Below are 14,568 nucleotides of genomic sequence, written 5' to 3'. Positions count from 1 at the left end.
AGGAGGTTGTAACATCACCCCTGAGTTGCTGCAGAGAGGTGAGAGTACTGTAGTACCATGGTTGCATAGGCTTTTCGAGACTGTCTAGCACACTAACGTCATCCCTGATGACTGGAAGAAGGGTGTTGTTCTGCCTCTGTTCAAAAAGGTAACAACTGTAGAGGTATTACACTGATGTCAGTCCCAGGAAAAGTGTTTGATTCCATGTAAATGACTCGAATCAGCGATGAATTTTGTGGTAAAGGCTGGATATTCAGCGTGGCTTTAGACCTGTTCATTCCACTGCCAACCAGCTCTTTACCTGGAGACAGCTTTCTGAGAAAATGGCTTGCTATGAGGCTCTGAATCTAAAGAACCAAGGTTATACCAACTTTATTGAATGGGAGTGAAATGTGAGCCTTGAGGAAGGCTGAAGAACAATAGATGGAAGTTTTCAATTCTTGCCAGCTTGCCATCTTAGACAACTATTCCATATTAAGTGGCAGGACAAAATCAGCAATAATAATGTCCATAGCCAAACCCACCAACCACCTCAATCAGAACGGTTTCAGTTTTGGAAGCTTTCTTGGTACTGACATATTATTAGGATGAAAGACCATCATATTATGCCTGTTTACCAAAGAATGCTATTATATGGCAGGTGATTGCCAAAAGCTTCACTGGTGTGATAAGATCACGCGTGATGAACATAGACTGAATAACCAGACAGACTGCCTTAAGGACCTAGTTAGAGATTGATCCACATGGTGCTTGATCTGGAAGAAGTCTACATCTTTTTGGGATTTGCCTTGATGATTATGACAATCAAGGTGGGAGAAAGAACACTGCAAGGAGGAGAAAAGAATACTCAATTCCTCACAGTCCCTGTCCTCTTTTTTATTGGTTAGAAAATCTGATTTTCAAACTGGCATGCCCCAGTGAATATAAACTATGCATCCTGCTCCTCCATTGTTAATCCCTGATAGTTTTTTTAACACCTGGCTCTGGGTCTGTTGAGCTCCAGGACATGGATAAATAGGAAAAAATGCAAGGATTTATATGAACAATATTTATAATTAAAGATCTTGGGCTCAGTCCTTGGCTGCTGTTCCACCCTGCTCTGTGTTGCTAGAAAGCTGCCATAAAGAAGTAGCAAAAGATTCCCCTTAACATAGGAATCATTGTGTGTTGTGAAGTCGATGTAGAAATCTCTGCACCACCTCACCCCAGACCTTCATGCAGGGGTCATATCAGAGGTGGACAGGGGGTGTACTAAGGATGGGAGGGAGTGAGGCAAAGAATATGGCACTCTGCCAGATCCTTGGTTGGCACAAGAGATGATTGCAGCCAGAAAAATTTAGAGCAACCCTAAGGTTCCTCTAAGTTAGGGTATGCCTACACAGCAGCTGAGATATGTAATTTCTCAGTTTAGATAAATTTATACATACACTCACTCTGCTCATGCTATAGGGTGACCATACATCCCATTTAGGCTGGGACACTCCCTTTTTTAAACCCTGTCCCTGACTTCCTGACTTTTTTGGCAAAAACAGGCCTTTGTCCCATTTGCTCTTGCCAACTGATCAAGGAGGGTAAGGAAGGATTCCAGTGTGGGGTGGCCTGGCAGGGTTTGAGCGACCAGCGACAGCCTCAAGCCGGGGTCCAACAGGGTTCGAGTGATCAGCAGGGTAGGGCAGGGTTTGAGTGACCAGTAAGTAGTGACAACCTTGAGCGGGTTGGGGGGGACAGCAGGGATCGAATGACCAGTGACAGCCTTGAGGCGGGGACCAGGCAGGGTTCGAGTAACCACTGACAGCTTCGAGTGGGGGGCCAGCAGCTGGGGCCAGCCCTGTGGGAGGAGGGGGGCACTGGGCCAGCCCCAGAGAGGGAGGGCTTGGGCCAGCCCCACGCGATGTCCTGTTTTTCCTTTGGGAAATATGGTCACCCTACCGTGCTAGCACACTAAAAATAGCAGGGTGACCGCGGAGGCTTGAGCTAGTCACTGGAGTATGTATCCAGGGGTTTGGGAGGGATTGTGCTTGGGCAGCTAGCCTGAGCCGCTGCCCATGCAGCTGTGACTACACTGCTACTTTTAGGCATTAGCTTCAGCAAAGCTAGCACATGTACATCTATTTGTGCTGGAAATCAATCGCTGTTGTGTAGACATTCTCTTAGATGGAGAGCCTCATCGGCCTCTGGCCAACTCAAGATTGGTGACACAGCAAGGTGGTTTAAATCCACCTGATGCCCTTTACCATCCTCCCCCAGCAGTGCTGAAAGTAAACTCAAGATACCTGAAGATTGAGCCCCTTGGCTGCAATTCAAAAACCCATTCTCTGATGTCTTGTACTTGCATTTATTTGTATTGATTTCAGGCTGTCTTCTGCCAATTTGATCTCTACTTCATTGATTTGCTTGCTTGTTTGTTTCAGTTTTTCAATTGACCTCATTGTCACTCCCCTGGTGGCTCTTTAAGGTAGTGCACAGCAGTTTGAATCTTTCTAGTCTGTTTTCAGCAAAGTCAGAGAGTAATTACTGTTCTAAAACCACAAATCAGACATGGGAGTTTGTTTCCTCTTTAATCCCCATTGTCATCAGGACTTTTTATTTTTGCTGATGAACAGTATATTCAAATTGTTTTAGGAGACCTTGTTCATGTTGTGACAACGGAATTATCATTACTAATCTCTGAGTTACCCTTGAGAAAGGAATGCATAGGGTTCTTCTAGGATGATCAGATGTCCCGATTTTATAGGGACAGTCCCAATATTCAGGGCTTTGTCTTACATAGGTGCCTATTTCCCCCTACCCCCATTTTGATTGTTCACACTCTCTATCTGGTCACCATAGGCTCTTCAGATTATATCAGGACAGCAATTAAATCTATACACATCCACAGTTGGTTTCCAGAAACATTTGGATTTAAGGCATTGCTTTGAGTTAATCACATTATAACACGTTAGTCAGATCATATTATAAATTGTGGTATATGTACTGCCTAGCTCAGAACAGTGTGATCAACATCACCTAATAGGACACAATACAGAGCATATGAGTAGTTAAATATTCAAAGTAGTAAAAATTAATTTTTAAAAGCAATTATTTGTTTAATCACATTTCATTGAGAAGTGTCTCCAACGGAGTTGTATTCTAAGGATTTCAAAGCAAAAAAGACTTTTTTTTGAAGAATCATTTAACTGAATCTTTATCCATAACAACCAGTTCACTGTGATCTGCTATCTCTAGTTAAATCAGTATTGAAAATAGCAGCTCACTTGATTGAGGGTTTGGGTTTCTGGGGTGAGGGTTGTTTTGGTGGTTTTTGCATTTCTTTCAATTAATCCGCTTCTCAATACTTAAAGATCTATATTTGTTTGGTAATTTTAAGAAGAATATTTAGTACAGGAAGAGTCTGGGGCCCTTGTCAAATTTGGAAAAACGCTTGCAAAAAAGGGACCAGTCATATATCCTTTGTGTACTGAAAACTTCCATTGGCACTGAACATCACAGTGTGGGCTCTCCTTCCCTCAGCGGCTTCATGTGGAGTTTTGGGCTCACAGGAAACAGACGATCCGTCCCAAGTGCTACTAACTGTCTGAGGGCTTGTCTACACTGGACAGTGTTCTACTTTACCTATATCAGTATAGTTAATGTGGTACAACCTCTTCATTGTGAATGCATTTATAAAGGTGCTTTATACTAGCATAGTTATTCCCATATGAGAAGGGGAATATCTGTATTAGTACAAGATTAGTTTCAAGTCTACTCTTGAAAGGCTTTGCCCGTATAGTTATACTGGTATAATATACTAGCAAAGCCTCCTTGTGTGGATACGCCTAAATGAGCAAAAATGCACTTTCCAGACCCCTCCTGAGTGAAACAAGCTATACCAGCAAATGTACAGTTTTGCGGGGATAAATGTGTCTACACTATGGGCTTTTGCTGGCGCAAATCTGCTAGTCACAAATTATAACCACATCACACTCCTCACTGAAATAGCTATCCAGGCAGAAGTTTGTAATGTTGACCTTGTCTAAGTAACCCTAATACAAGTATAAGAGTGTCCATGCTAGGGCTTTTACTCATATAAATATTTCAGTGGAAAAAAAATCACAGCTTTTACCAACATAGTTATACCAGTAAAACTATTAAATGTAGACCAAACCCAACTAACATAAACACTCCTTTCTGTTCAGCTCTGGGACAAGTCAACTATTTGTTTTTTTCAACAAAAATTTCAAAATTTGATGCTTAGTTCAAAAGAGTTATTAGCATCTTTGAACCTTATTCAAAGTAACCATTACGTATTATACAATCAAATGTACTACAAACTTTTCTCACTGTGATCAGTTGAGGATGGTGGGAGTGGAGTACTGCTAGCTACCATTCTTCCTTTCTACATAAATGTTAAAATATCTTTTTTTAACTACTCCCTTCCCTAGAATCACCACACGTTGACATCCTTGTGGATTGATAACCTTTCTGCTTATAGATTGGTTAGAAAACACTGAAAAAAGTAAAGCTTTGCACGGTACAACAACATAGGAGTCTGACTTCATGGTCTCTCTTGTTCACACAAGGCATGGGAAGGTGTATTTGAAATCCCAAGAAACATATAGGGTATGTCTATACTGCAATCACACCCATGATTGCAGCTTGTGAAGACGTACACACTAGCTTTAATTTAGTTAGCTTGGGTCTCAGAGCAGTGAAGCTGTGGCAGCAGGAACTCCAGCATGACCACCCAAGTAATTACCCAGGGTTCTGGGCAGGTTAGTGCAATCTACTCTGAAACCCATGCTGCCATGGCTTCACTGTTTTGGTATCCAAACTAGCTAGATTAAACCTAGCTTGGGTATGTCTATGCGAGCTGCAGTCACACCCTGTGATTGCAGTGGAGACATACCCACAGAATATATGTTGTAGGTTGGCTGTTATAATCTAAAATATTGCATACAGTGCATACTGTAATAATACTATTAAATGCTTAAGAATTATTATGTTAACTCTCTGAGACATTTCACTTCTTATGGTTCACTGATTCTCAGGCAATGGAGATACCTGGTGCTAAAGATCTTTCACGTTTTGCTTTTTCCTCTGCTAAGACACTCCTCTTATACGCATGACATCTTTAATGGGTTAATTTGCGGCGATTAGCATAGCATATATGTGCACATTTATAAAGAATTGCTTTTAAATTCTAAAGATACGTTTTATCTTGAAATAGATGCAGTCATACTAGACATTATGGTCAGCATGGAAAAACTAAATCCATCCTCAAGTTTGCATTCTCCTTTTCCCAGTATCCAGAGGTACAGCTCAGTAAAGTACATGTTCAAATCTCTGCCGAGAAACTGCTTTAATTTGAAATCTTGGGAAAACAGAAAATCCCTTCTGTTCTCAAAACACACATACTGGCTGAAGTAGCATTTTTTTTAATTGGTTAAACTTTTATCAATGAATAATGGTTATTCATCCAGCAATCTAATTATGGTTTGAAATAATTGTTGCACTAAACCACTGTCACAGGATCAAAGGGCACTTGATAACAGAATCATGAAGGGGAATTGTATAGGGCATGGGAACATAGTTAGGGGTAATGAGATAATGAAATTAAGAAAGGGAAAACTCTGACTGTGAATATGTGACATCTTGATAGTGGGATGTATCAAGGGGTGGAAGTTGTAGAAACTTTATCACATGGGACATTTAAAATTGGTCCAAACAAAACATGAGAAAACCAATGAGGAACCAGTTCTGCACTGGCAGAGAGATGGACTGGATGACCTAAGAGCTCTTTTCCATCTCTAGCATCTCTAAGAATGTTTGGATGAATACTTGGAATTCTCTATCTGCCTTCTTAGGCCTTCTCTTGTATTTAGTAGCAGGAGACCATTATCTGTGACAGTGCTTGACTTCATTGACAGAAGATAGCTTAAGTTCCTGTGTTTCTTATTGAACAAAGTTATGTTTTAGGATATATGGGACCGAAATATACCTGCTCCAGTTTAGCTACAGTAGAGAAGTCGAGGAGGCACTTCCTATCCTGTGGACCAATGTAATTTGACTGGCCTCATGGGAAATTTCAAATGGTGAGAGGCAAGTATGACTTCATTAACCTCTGAGATTTTGAAAGCTCTTTAACCATTTTCACTTTGTGTCTTTCACAGACCATCTGAAAGGAGAGATAACCCAGCAGCACATGCAAAGGGCAGCTCTAGGTAAGAGCAGAATATTCTTGTATGAATAATAAATAGTGCATTTGGAAGAGAGGGCACTTCCCAGTGTTTACACAGAGTGTGTAAGACGCAATGAACCAGATCCTCAGCTAATAAAAGTAGATTCACTTTGTCAAATCTTCAGGTGATGTACATTTACCTAGCTCCATTGCTTTCAGTAGAACTACCGGAGCATCTGACTCAATACGTTGCATTTAAAGTTATTCCAAGGTAACCCATGACACTGCTGTCTATGAGAATTCCTTATGCAGTGTTTCAAAGAGATAAAAAACGTGTACACTCCAACTGTGTGTTCCAGTCTGCATTGTAACATCTGGCCTTGTCTCAAACATTTAATGGCTCCTGATTGTACATAGAAAGTAATGGGGAAAATGCTATTTTAAATAACTATTTAGCTGATTTTCATAAAAAAGGTAAGTATGGACTTTTTTTTAAAGGCCCCAGGGTAAAAAGCACAGCACCGACTCTGCCAGCTACACACAGCATTGTGAATATTCCATCAATTTTCCTCAATGTAATGTTCAGCCAGTGGATTTTGGCTTTTGTTTTGAACATTGCTGCATGCTTATCATCACTAAATCTGGACCACACAAAATATTTTCCAAACTTTTTTTCCTTCATTCTTTGAGCCTTTTAAATATTCTGTGTATTTTGATCTAATGTTTATTCTGTGAATTGGGGCACCTCATTAGCCTGCTTATCTTATTCGACATATATTCTTCCAGAGAATAGCAGGTCTCAACTCTCCTAGAATCTTTCTTGATGACCATAAATCCATCAAGAGCTTTTTGAAGGAAAACTGCTTGGTAGGAAGCCTCATTAAGAGTTGGTAGAAATCCCTATATAAAATAATACATACCATTTCAATTAGAATCCAAGAGTTAACATCTTCCAGCTGCTCTTCTATTTTATTTTATTTTTTACTCAAAGCACTTTTATGATCAGAACTCTTTAAGGAGCTCTTTTAGTTGGATTTTAAACATTGATGATCTGTTTCCCCTAATAGGCTCACTTCAAATGTGGATTTCTCATTGAAGGAAACCTCCCTGCTCAGCCAACTGTTCTTAGCTGTCTCATCTTTTAAATCACCATTTTCTGCATTGACAAAGCACTCAAAGAGACAGATGGGGAGTTTCAGTGGAGACAAAGAACATCAGATTGTTCTGATCTTCTGGTTCTGTAAAGAAGAAAGTGCATTTGCAAAAAGGCCTAATTCTGCCATCCTTACGAGCACTCAGTAGGACTTTACCATGCAAATAATTCCATTCTTTTCAATAGGAACACTCACAGAGTAGGGTATAACTAAGCATGACAAAGGCTGGCAGAATCAAGTCCAAAATCACCAGATTAACATTTCCTTTTCTCTTCTTCCATTCTTCCTGCTTTCTTTTTTCCCTTTCCACCTCTCTGATCGACATAAAAACTACCTTTTCAAGCAGCATAAACTCTCCCAATGACATAGTGCTGTGCACACCAATGCGTATATCGGTGTAACTCATGTCACTCAGTGGGGTGTAATATTCACACCCTGAGCTACATAAATTTTGCCGACATAAGCTGGAGTGTAAACTTAGCATCAGATGACTCCTTTTCCCTCTCCCATTCTTTTTTTTCTCTTTCTTTCTTTTCACCACCCTTTTGCTCTTGTATTTTCTATCTCTCAAGCCCTCTACTGTCTTTCTCTGCTCTACTTTTTCACTCTCTGTTTCATGTTAAATCTCCATTTTTAGATCTGTCTCTTACATGTGGATGCCTTTGTATGAGTGTACACAGGATTACAGTCCTAAAGTAGCACAACCTAGCATGGGACACTAGTATGCTTCTATTACTATAGAAAAAGGAAAAGCATTCCCCTGAGTTCGCTGTGCTGTAGAAGGCATCTGATGTGATTCAGTGGGCAGCCGTATCACAAGATGTTATCAAATGAAATTCCAGTAAAATATAGAGTCTCATTCCCCTCTCTGTTACTCCAGGTTTATACAGCTGTAACTTCCCTGGAGTCAATAAAACCACTGGAGCTGCATTAACATAAAGCTGGAGTAACACAGAGATTCAAGCCCACGGTGACTTATAAAAGCCACAGTGAAACTAGATAATCTTTTAGTCTGTTATTCCAAGATGTTGCGGGTGAAACAATTATAAATAGTGAGCAATGTCAGTTAATGCACAGCAGCTATGAAATAAGTGCTGTCTTCCAACCAGACCTTTTCTGCATGTAAATTTCCTTTTTTTTTTTTTTAAGGCTTGGTACCAATTACATTAGTAAAAGCACCAGTTTCCAAGTGCTTTCTATGACAGTTCAGGGTAGCTGCGCCTGTCTTCCCCCTCTGTGGTCCAGCAAGAGCACCCACTCTCAGCTTCCGGCTCCCCAGCCATTACCTCTTTGGGAGGAGATACCTATCTCTCTCCTTTCTGACTGGGTAATTTCCAGCTGAACAGTTCCTTGACTATACTGTGATCTCCACAGCAAAAGACAGACTGCCTATGCAGGCCTGCTTCACTTCTTTCCTCCAAGATAGGACACAGTGTAGTTGCCACAGTTAAGTTACAAGCCCTTTATAAGCAGGTATATTTATTCTTAAGGCGGGAGCACTGGAACCTTGGTAGAAGTGGGAGGGCCATGAGTTCCTGCTCCTCTCCATGGCCTCACTCCCTGGTCCTCCTCTGCCCCCCTGAAACCCCACCCCTTGGCCAGGTCGGAAGCTGGAACCGGGCCATGGTAAGAGCCACCCAGGGATCCCAGAGTGCCCTGGGGAGCCCCTGACGCTCCACCTGCCCTGGGCAGGGGGCCTGAGTGCAGCCCCAGCCTGTGTCCCTGCACCTGGGGTGTGCTTTCCGGGCAGGTGGAGAGTCCCTGGCTCCCCACAGCGGCCCAGGCTCCCTAGGTGGCTCTTACCATAGCCCGGCTCTGGCTTTTAGCCTGGCCAGGGGTGGGGCCTGAGGGGGAAGAGAAGGAGCAGGGCAGGGCCACGGAGTGGCCAGACCTTGTGGCAAGGAGAGTCTAAGAACAGCCTCGCCTCCCACCCCCTTCAACCAGGAAGAGGCTGGCACCACTGATGGGTTGTGTTTCGCAGTGGATACCCTGCTGCAAAGCACAGCCCCTACTGGCGCCATTCCGTGCCTGCCTGAGGAATGCAGTTTGTGGGGGCAACACTGCTCCCCAAACTATGCCCATATTAAAAAGTGGGCAGGCATTAAAAGCCTTAATGTGAAAGCATTACAGAGAAAACATATTAAAAAAAATAAAACAACCTACACACATACTAATAAGCTTACCAGAGATCACCCCCAAGTCCAGCAAGGGTGATTTAACCCCTCAAACCCCTCACAGGGGTTTTACCTATGATCACAAGTTCAGCATAATGACAGGTTTCAGAGTAACAGCCGTGTTAGTCTGTATTCGCAAAAAGAAAAGGAGTACTTGTGGCACCTTAGAGACTAACCAATTTATTTGAGCATGAGCTTTCGTGAGCTACAGCTCACTTCATCGGATGCATGCCGTGGAAACTGCAGCAGACTTTATTTATACACAGAGAATATGAAAAAATACCTTCTCCCATCCCACTGTCCTGCTGGTAATAGCTTATCTAAAGTGATCATCAGGTGGGCCATTTCCAGCACAAATCCAGGTTTTCTCACCCTCCACCCCCCCACACAAATTCACTCTCCTGCTGGTGATAGCCCATCCAAAGTGACAACTCTTTACACAATGTGCATGATAATAAAGTTGGGCCATTTCCTGCACAAATCCAGGTTCTCTCACCCCCTCACCCCCCTTCAGCTCAGAACCACCGTCCCAGTGAGTTAGTAAGTTTATCCAGTTTGGGCTTTGAAGAGGCCATGAATAGGTAATCAGCCATACAGTGAGTTTCTCTTCAAGGTGCAGCTTCAAGTGGATGTCTCTCAAAGTGAGTAATTTGCATTCCCTTCTTCCTAATATTTCTTAGGAACCCCCACTCAGCTAAAAGCTCAATCTTGTCTGGTCCACTGTTTCAAAAGAGTTCTTTGAAGAACATAATACTTCGCAGTGTTTACAGTAGTCCTGTCTCTTTCCCTTAAAAGACGTTACATACCATTCCACAATAATACATAAATACTTGTGTTTTAATACAATGACCTTCTAAGATACTTTGACTTAATTCACTAAGGTTTGTCCAGGATATTGTCATATATGTCACACCTTCCACCTGTCTCATCCAGCTTTCCCTATAGAGTGTCACACTCATACAGATGCTTTTTTAAATGTTCTCTCTAGATTGCAGTAAAAGGCATATTCTGAGTTTAGGGTTTCAAAGTTTTTGGAGTGACATGGCCCACCGATAGCACTTAGATGTCCACTTAACAAAGAAACACACCAAAAGCAGCTAACTCACTTGCTCAGCTAGCATGGAACCTACTTGTTTCTCTCTCTCCAATACTGGCACGTACAATAAAAGAGTTGACAAGTTCTGTGCATCCTCATTAGCTTCAACCAGCTCCATTTGCTCTCTTTTCTCTCACCTTCTCTTTTCTCCCATTCTTCATCCCAATTTTCTACCTTTGTTTTTTATATATGTTTTTAAATCCCTTCTACCACTGAGCTACCTGTTTTGGTAAGAGCCCGCTGAACATATTAGGAAATAGCAACACTAGTCAGTGAATGAGAAATGCTGCTGCTTCCAGGGATACTCATTCAGGGCCCAATTCCACCACCTTTATGGTCATTATGTAGTATATATCTCTGTGAGTGATACCATTGTTTTCAGTAGGGCTGCTTGCAGAGGAAGGTACAGTTTAATTTGAGGACTTGTGGCACCTTAGAGACTAACAAATTTATTTGAGCATAAGCTTTAGTGAGCTGTAGCTCACAAAAGCTTATGCTCAAATAAATTTGTTAGTCTCTAAGGTGCCACAAGTCCTCCCTTTCTTTTTGCGGATCAGACTAACACGGCTGCTACTCTGAAACCAATTTAATTTGAGTAAGGGTGGCATATTTGGCTATCAGGGAGGAATCTATCTTCAATTTCAGAGTCAAAAAGTGTCTTGTTTTGTGAGCGTTCTTATTACAAAATTCTGTTTTCCCAGGATTTATAACTTAGCTGTCGAAACTAGGTTTGATGAGAAACTTGGTGTTCATGCTCTAGTCTTGAAGGAGGCATGCTCCAATCTCATTGAGCAGCTGAGCAAAACTTTTTTTTTTAAAAGAACCCCACTCCCCACCCTATGTGAAACGGCTCGGGGAGTCAGAGATGGTTAACTCATTTCCCATTGTCTGTTGATCTCCTTGGGTCCCCACAACCAGATGTCAACTGCCATCTCCTATGTTTGATTCAGAGCTCTCAGCTCTGGCATAGGCTGTTAGCAGGAGTCTTTAGTGCAGTTTACTCCTGCATTTGATGAAGATGGGACATGATCATGCAGGTTGGAGTATGTGGCCTTTGCCATAACGCTCTGTAACTTTGCTTACATCATTTTTCCTGGACTTTTGAAAACTGAACATCCCTTTAAGAAAATGAAACCAATTGCACCCCTGTTTTTGTCCTACCATGTAATGCTTAAGGCATATTATGAAGCTGCTTGTCCTTTCATAAATGTTTTGATGGACAGTGAAATAATATACAGTGCTGACATTTAAAGTACTATCATTGATATCTGATTTTAGCACTAGAGCTGGGTGACATTTTTCACATAAAGCTTTTTTTTTTTTGGTGAAAAATGCAGATTTTGCAACCCAGAAACATTTTGCAAATTTGTGTTGATTTCACCAAATTGTTTTGTTCAAAAATGACTTTAAAAATTCCAGATCTTTCATTATGACATTTTTAAACAAAATATTATTACATTTTTTAGGTTCAACGTTATTTTTTGTTTCAAAATTTCCTTTAATTTTATTTATGAAACAACGAAAAACATTTTTAAAAGGTCAAAATGTAAACAAAACATTTAATTTGACCCCCACCTTTATTTTCCACCTTTTTGATTTGCCAATTTATTTAAAAAAAGATTGGTTTTGGTTTTTTGGGTTGTGTGTTTGTGGTTGGTTGGTTGTTGTGGTCATATTGTTTAGTTTTTGTTTGTTCGCTTGCTTGCTTTGTTTTAGGAATTACCCGTGAACCATATGAGTTATACTCCCAGCTGTAATTAGCATCCATTGACATGAATAGGACAGTTCACACCTCAGAGCTATTGTTTCAAGGTCTCTGCAAATTCAGGCAGAGGTTGCTGCTTCAGTTATACTTAGATCATGTTTTGAAGTTTTCTCTGCAGTCATAGCAACTAGAGATAGCCTTAGTTTTTAAATACTCTGGAGAACAGTTGAAAGGTCTGTCCATGACTCTCTCAACTAGTTCTTCCCATACTCCTGTGGCGAAAGGACACTCCACACTTTGGGAAACACTGGTTTACCTCATGCTTATTCCCCCAATCTAACCTGAACTCGGTTTCTTCCATCGCCTTATTTTTCATAACTGAGAAACCATTTTAAATTGTTCATGTGAAGAAACAAGTTCTCTATCTGTACTAATGCCATGACAGAATGACACACAAGTGTTTTCAATCACAAAATGGCAAGAGCTGAGAAAAGTGGTAGTCTGAGTTTTCCCACACAGATCCAAGGCAGTCCATAGAGGATAACAGCTTTAATTGAAATAAAAATGAGCTGATTTAACATAATCATTTCTGGCTCTGAAAGTCAATGTCTTATGAATAAACTATTTAAAGGCTCCTACAGGAACAATCCAACTATTGTCTCCTAAACAGTCCAAAAGTTTAAGTATTATTTTCTCCTCAGTGTCAGGAGATAACCAAAAAAAAGTCTGTCCTGTACAGCTAGGTGTCAGAAGAAGGCCTTGTAATTTGGTACCTCCTATATATTTGGATGTGTGTGTGCATATATTTACACATAACTGAGTTTTTCAGTCTTTAAAGTTCACTGATTTTTAAGCAAAACAGAAGCAGTCTGCTCAGTCAGTGTGTAATGCTACCGAGTGTCCTAGGGATGATGGCATGAATGGAAATGGTACAGAAGAGCAATTTCTCTTAATATTGCACAATTTTGATTATGCTACAATATTACAGTATGTTCTGTTCCTCTGGATATTTGTGTTTGAAAGCTGAAGCAACAACAATCTATTTCTCTAAGAGTTCACAGTTACTACTAGCAGCATGCAGTGTACTGACTTAATTCTTAGAGTGACCTCTAGTGGCGTTAAGGCCACTTCTCTTATGGCTAGATTTCATTTCTCCAGGGTTTCTATTAGTTCCATGGAAAACAATTGGTAATGCTTAGCCTTGAGGGCTGGTTTTGGAATTCTAAGATTGAAAGGAGGTGGATCAGGTTATGTTTGTTTAAAAGCATCCATTTTCCACTAATCCTAGCACAAGGATATCAATAGTAAAGCTGGGCGAACACCTCAGAAAACATTCCATGAATATTCGCTTGGATAAAAAAATAGAATTTATGTTGGCTGTGTTCACGTTCCTTTGGCATTCGCTTTCCTTGGCTGTTGTAGCAAATTAGTTTACTGGCAGGAATGTTTGCAGAAACAGCAACTTTTGAACAGATATTAGAAATATTCATGGAAGGTGAATTTTTAACACACACACACACACATTTCCTCTGCAAATACTGTGTGTTTGTGTTTTATACTTCTCTCATCAGTGTAGTACCGAACATACACTGAAGTCAGTGGAGTTACTCCAGGTTTGCACTAGTGTAAGAGAGACCAGAATTTGGCCTCTGAATATTAGACAATTGTAAAGTTGCACATTGTAACAGACCCACCTTGTTGGATCCACAAACTACTTAGTGTTTCAATTCAGAATGGCTTATAGTTAAAACTCTGAGCTGTTGCCTGTTAAACATCTTGATATCACAACTGCCTATTTTTGTGCAGCTCAACTGTGCTGGCATCCAGCAGCATTTCACTGTCTTTGTAGTGGCCTGCAGTCTCCACAAGCTTTCTTGAAATAGACATTTCTTTTGAAATAGTACAGAAATAGGACGTTCAGTGTGGACTACTTCATTATTCAGTGACGCCCCGGGATGACTGGTAATAGCATTGGTAGATTCTGGAGTTAGAGGCCCTGATTCTTAAGTCCAGTCAAGCTGTGCAGGGTTTGAGCTGCAGAGTGGAAATAAAAGTGGCTCGTTGGCATCTTAGCAGCTCACTGATTCTGGGGCTGGGCAGGTCTGCATTGGCCCCAGTTTAAATCAGAGTATCCTCTGCCCGTAGCCCTGATGAGCTGTAAAAGTAGCCAGGAATAGCTGAAGTACAGGGGTGCTCCAGCTGTATCCCATTCTCCCTAGACTTCACCCTCTTCACTAGAGGCCATAAGTGGTGGGTGTGCACAGCTGCTCTGCTGGCTCTAT

General features: G+C 41.1%; 1 protein-coding gene across 1 annotated transcript in view; it reads left to right on the top strand.

Moving 5' to 3' along the window:
* Positions 1–14,568, top strand: part of KIF6 (kinesin family member 6) — a 294,225-nt gene that overhangs the window by 237,987 nt on the left and 41,670 nt on the right. The window contains exon 16 of the mRNA XM_084623973.1: positions 6,150–6,200. Coding sequence (XP_084480099.1) covers positions 6,150–6,200 — 51 coding nt within the window. The remainder of the gene's footprint in view (positions 1–6,149; positions 6,201–14,568) is intronic.

The sequence above is a fragment of the Lepidochelys olivacea genome (genome assembly GCF_965140295.1).
Source record: "Lepidochelys olivacea isolate rLepOli2 genome assembly, chromosome: 3".
NCBI lineage: Eukaryota > Metazoa > Chordata > Testudines > Cheloniidae > Lepidochelys > Lepidochelys olivacea.
The sequence above is the reverse complement of the archived record's forward strand: the minus strand, read 5'-3'. Positions and strand labels throughout refer to the sequence as shown.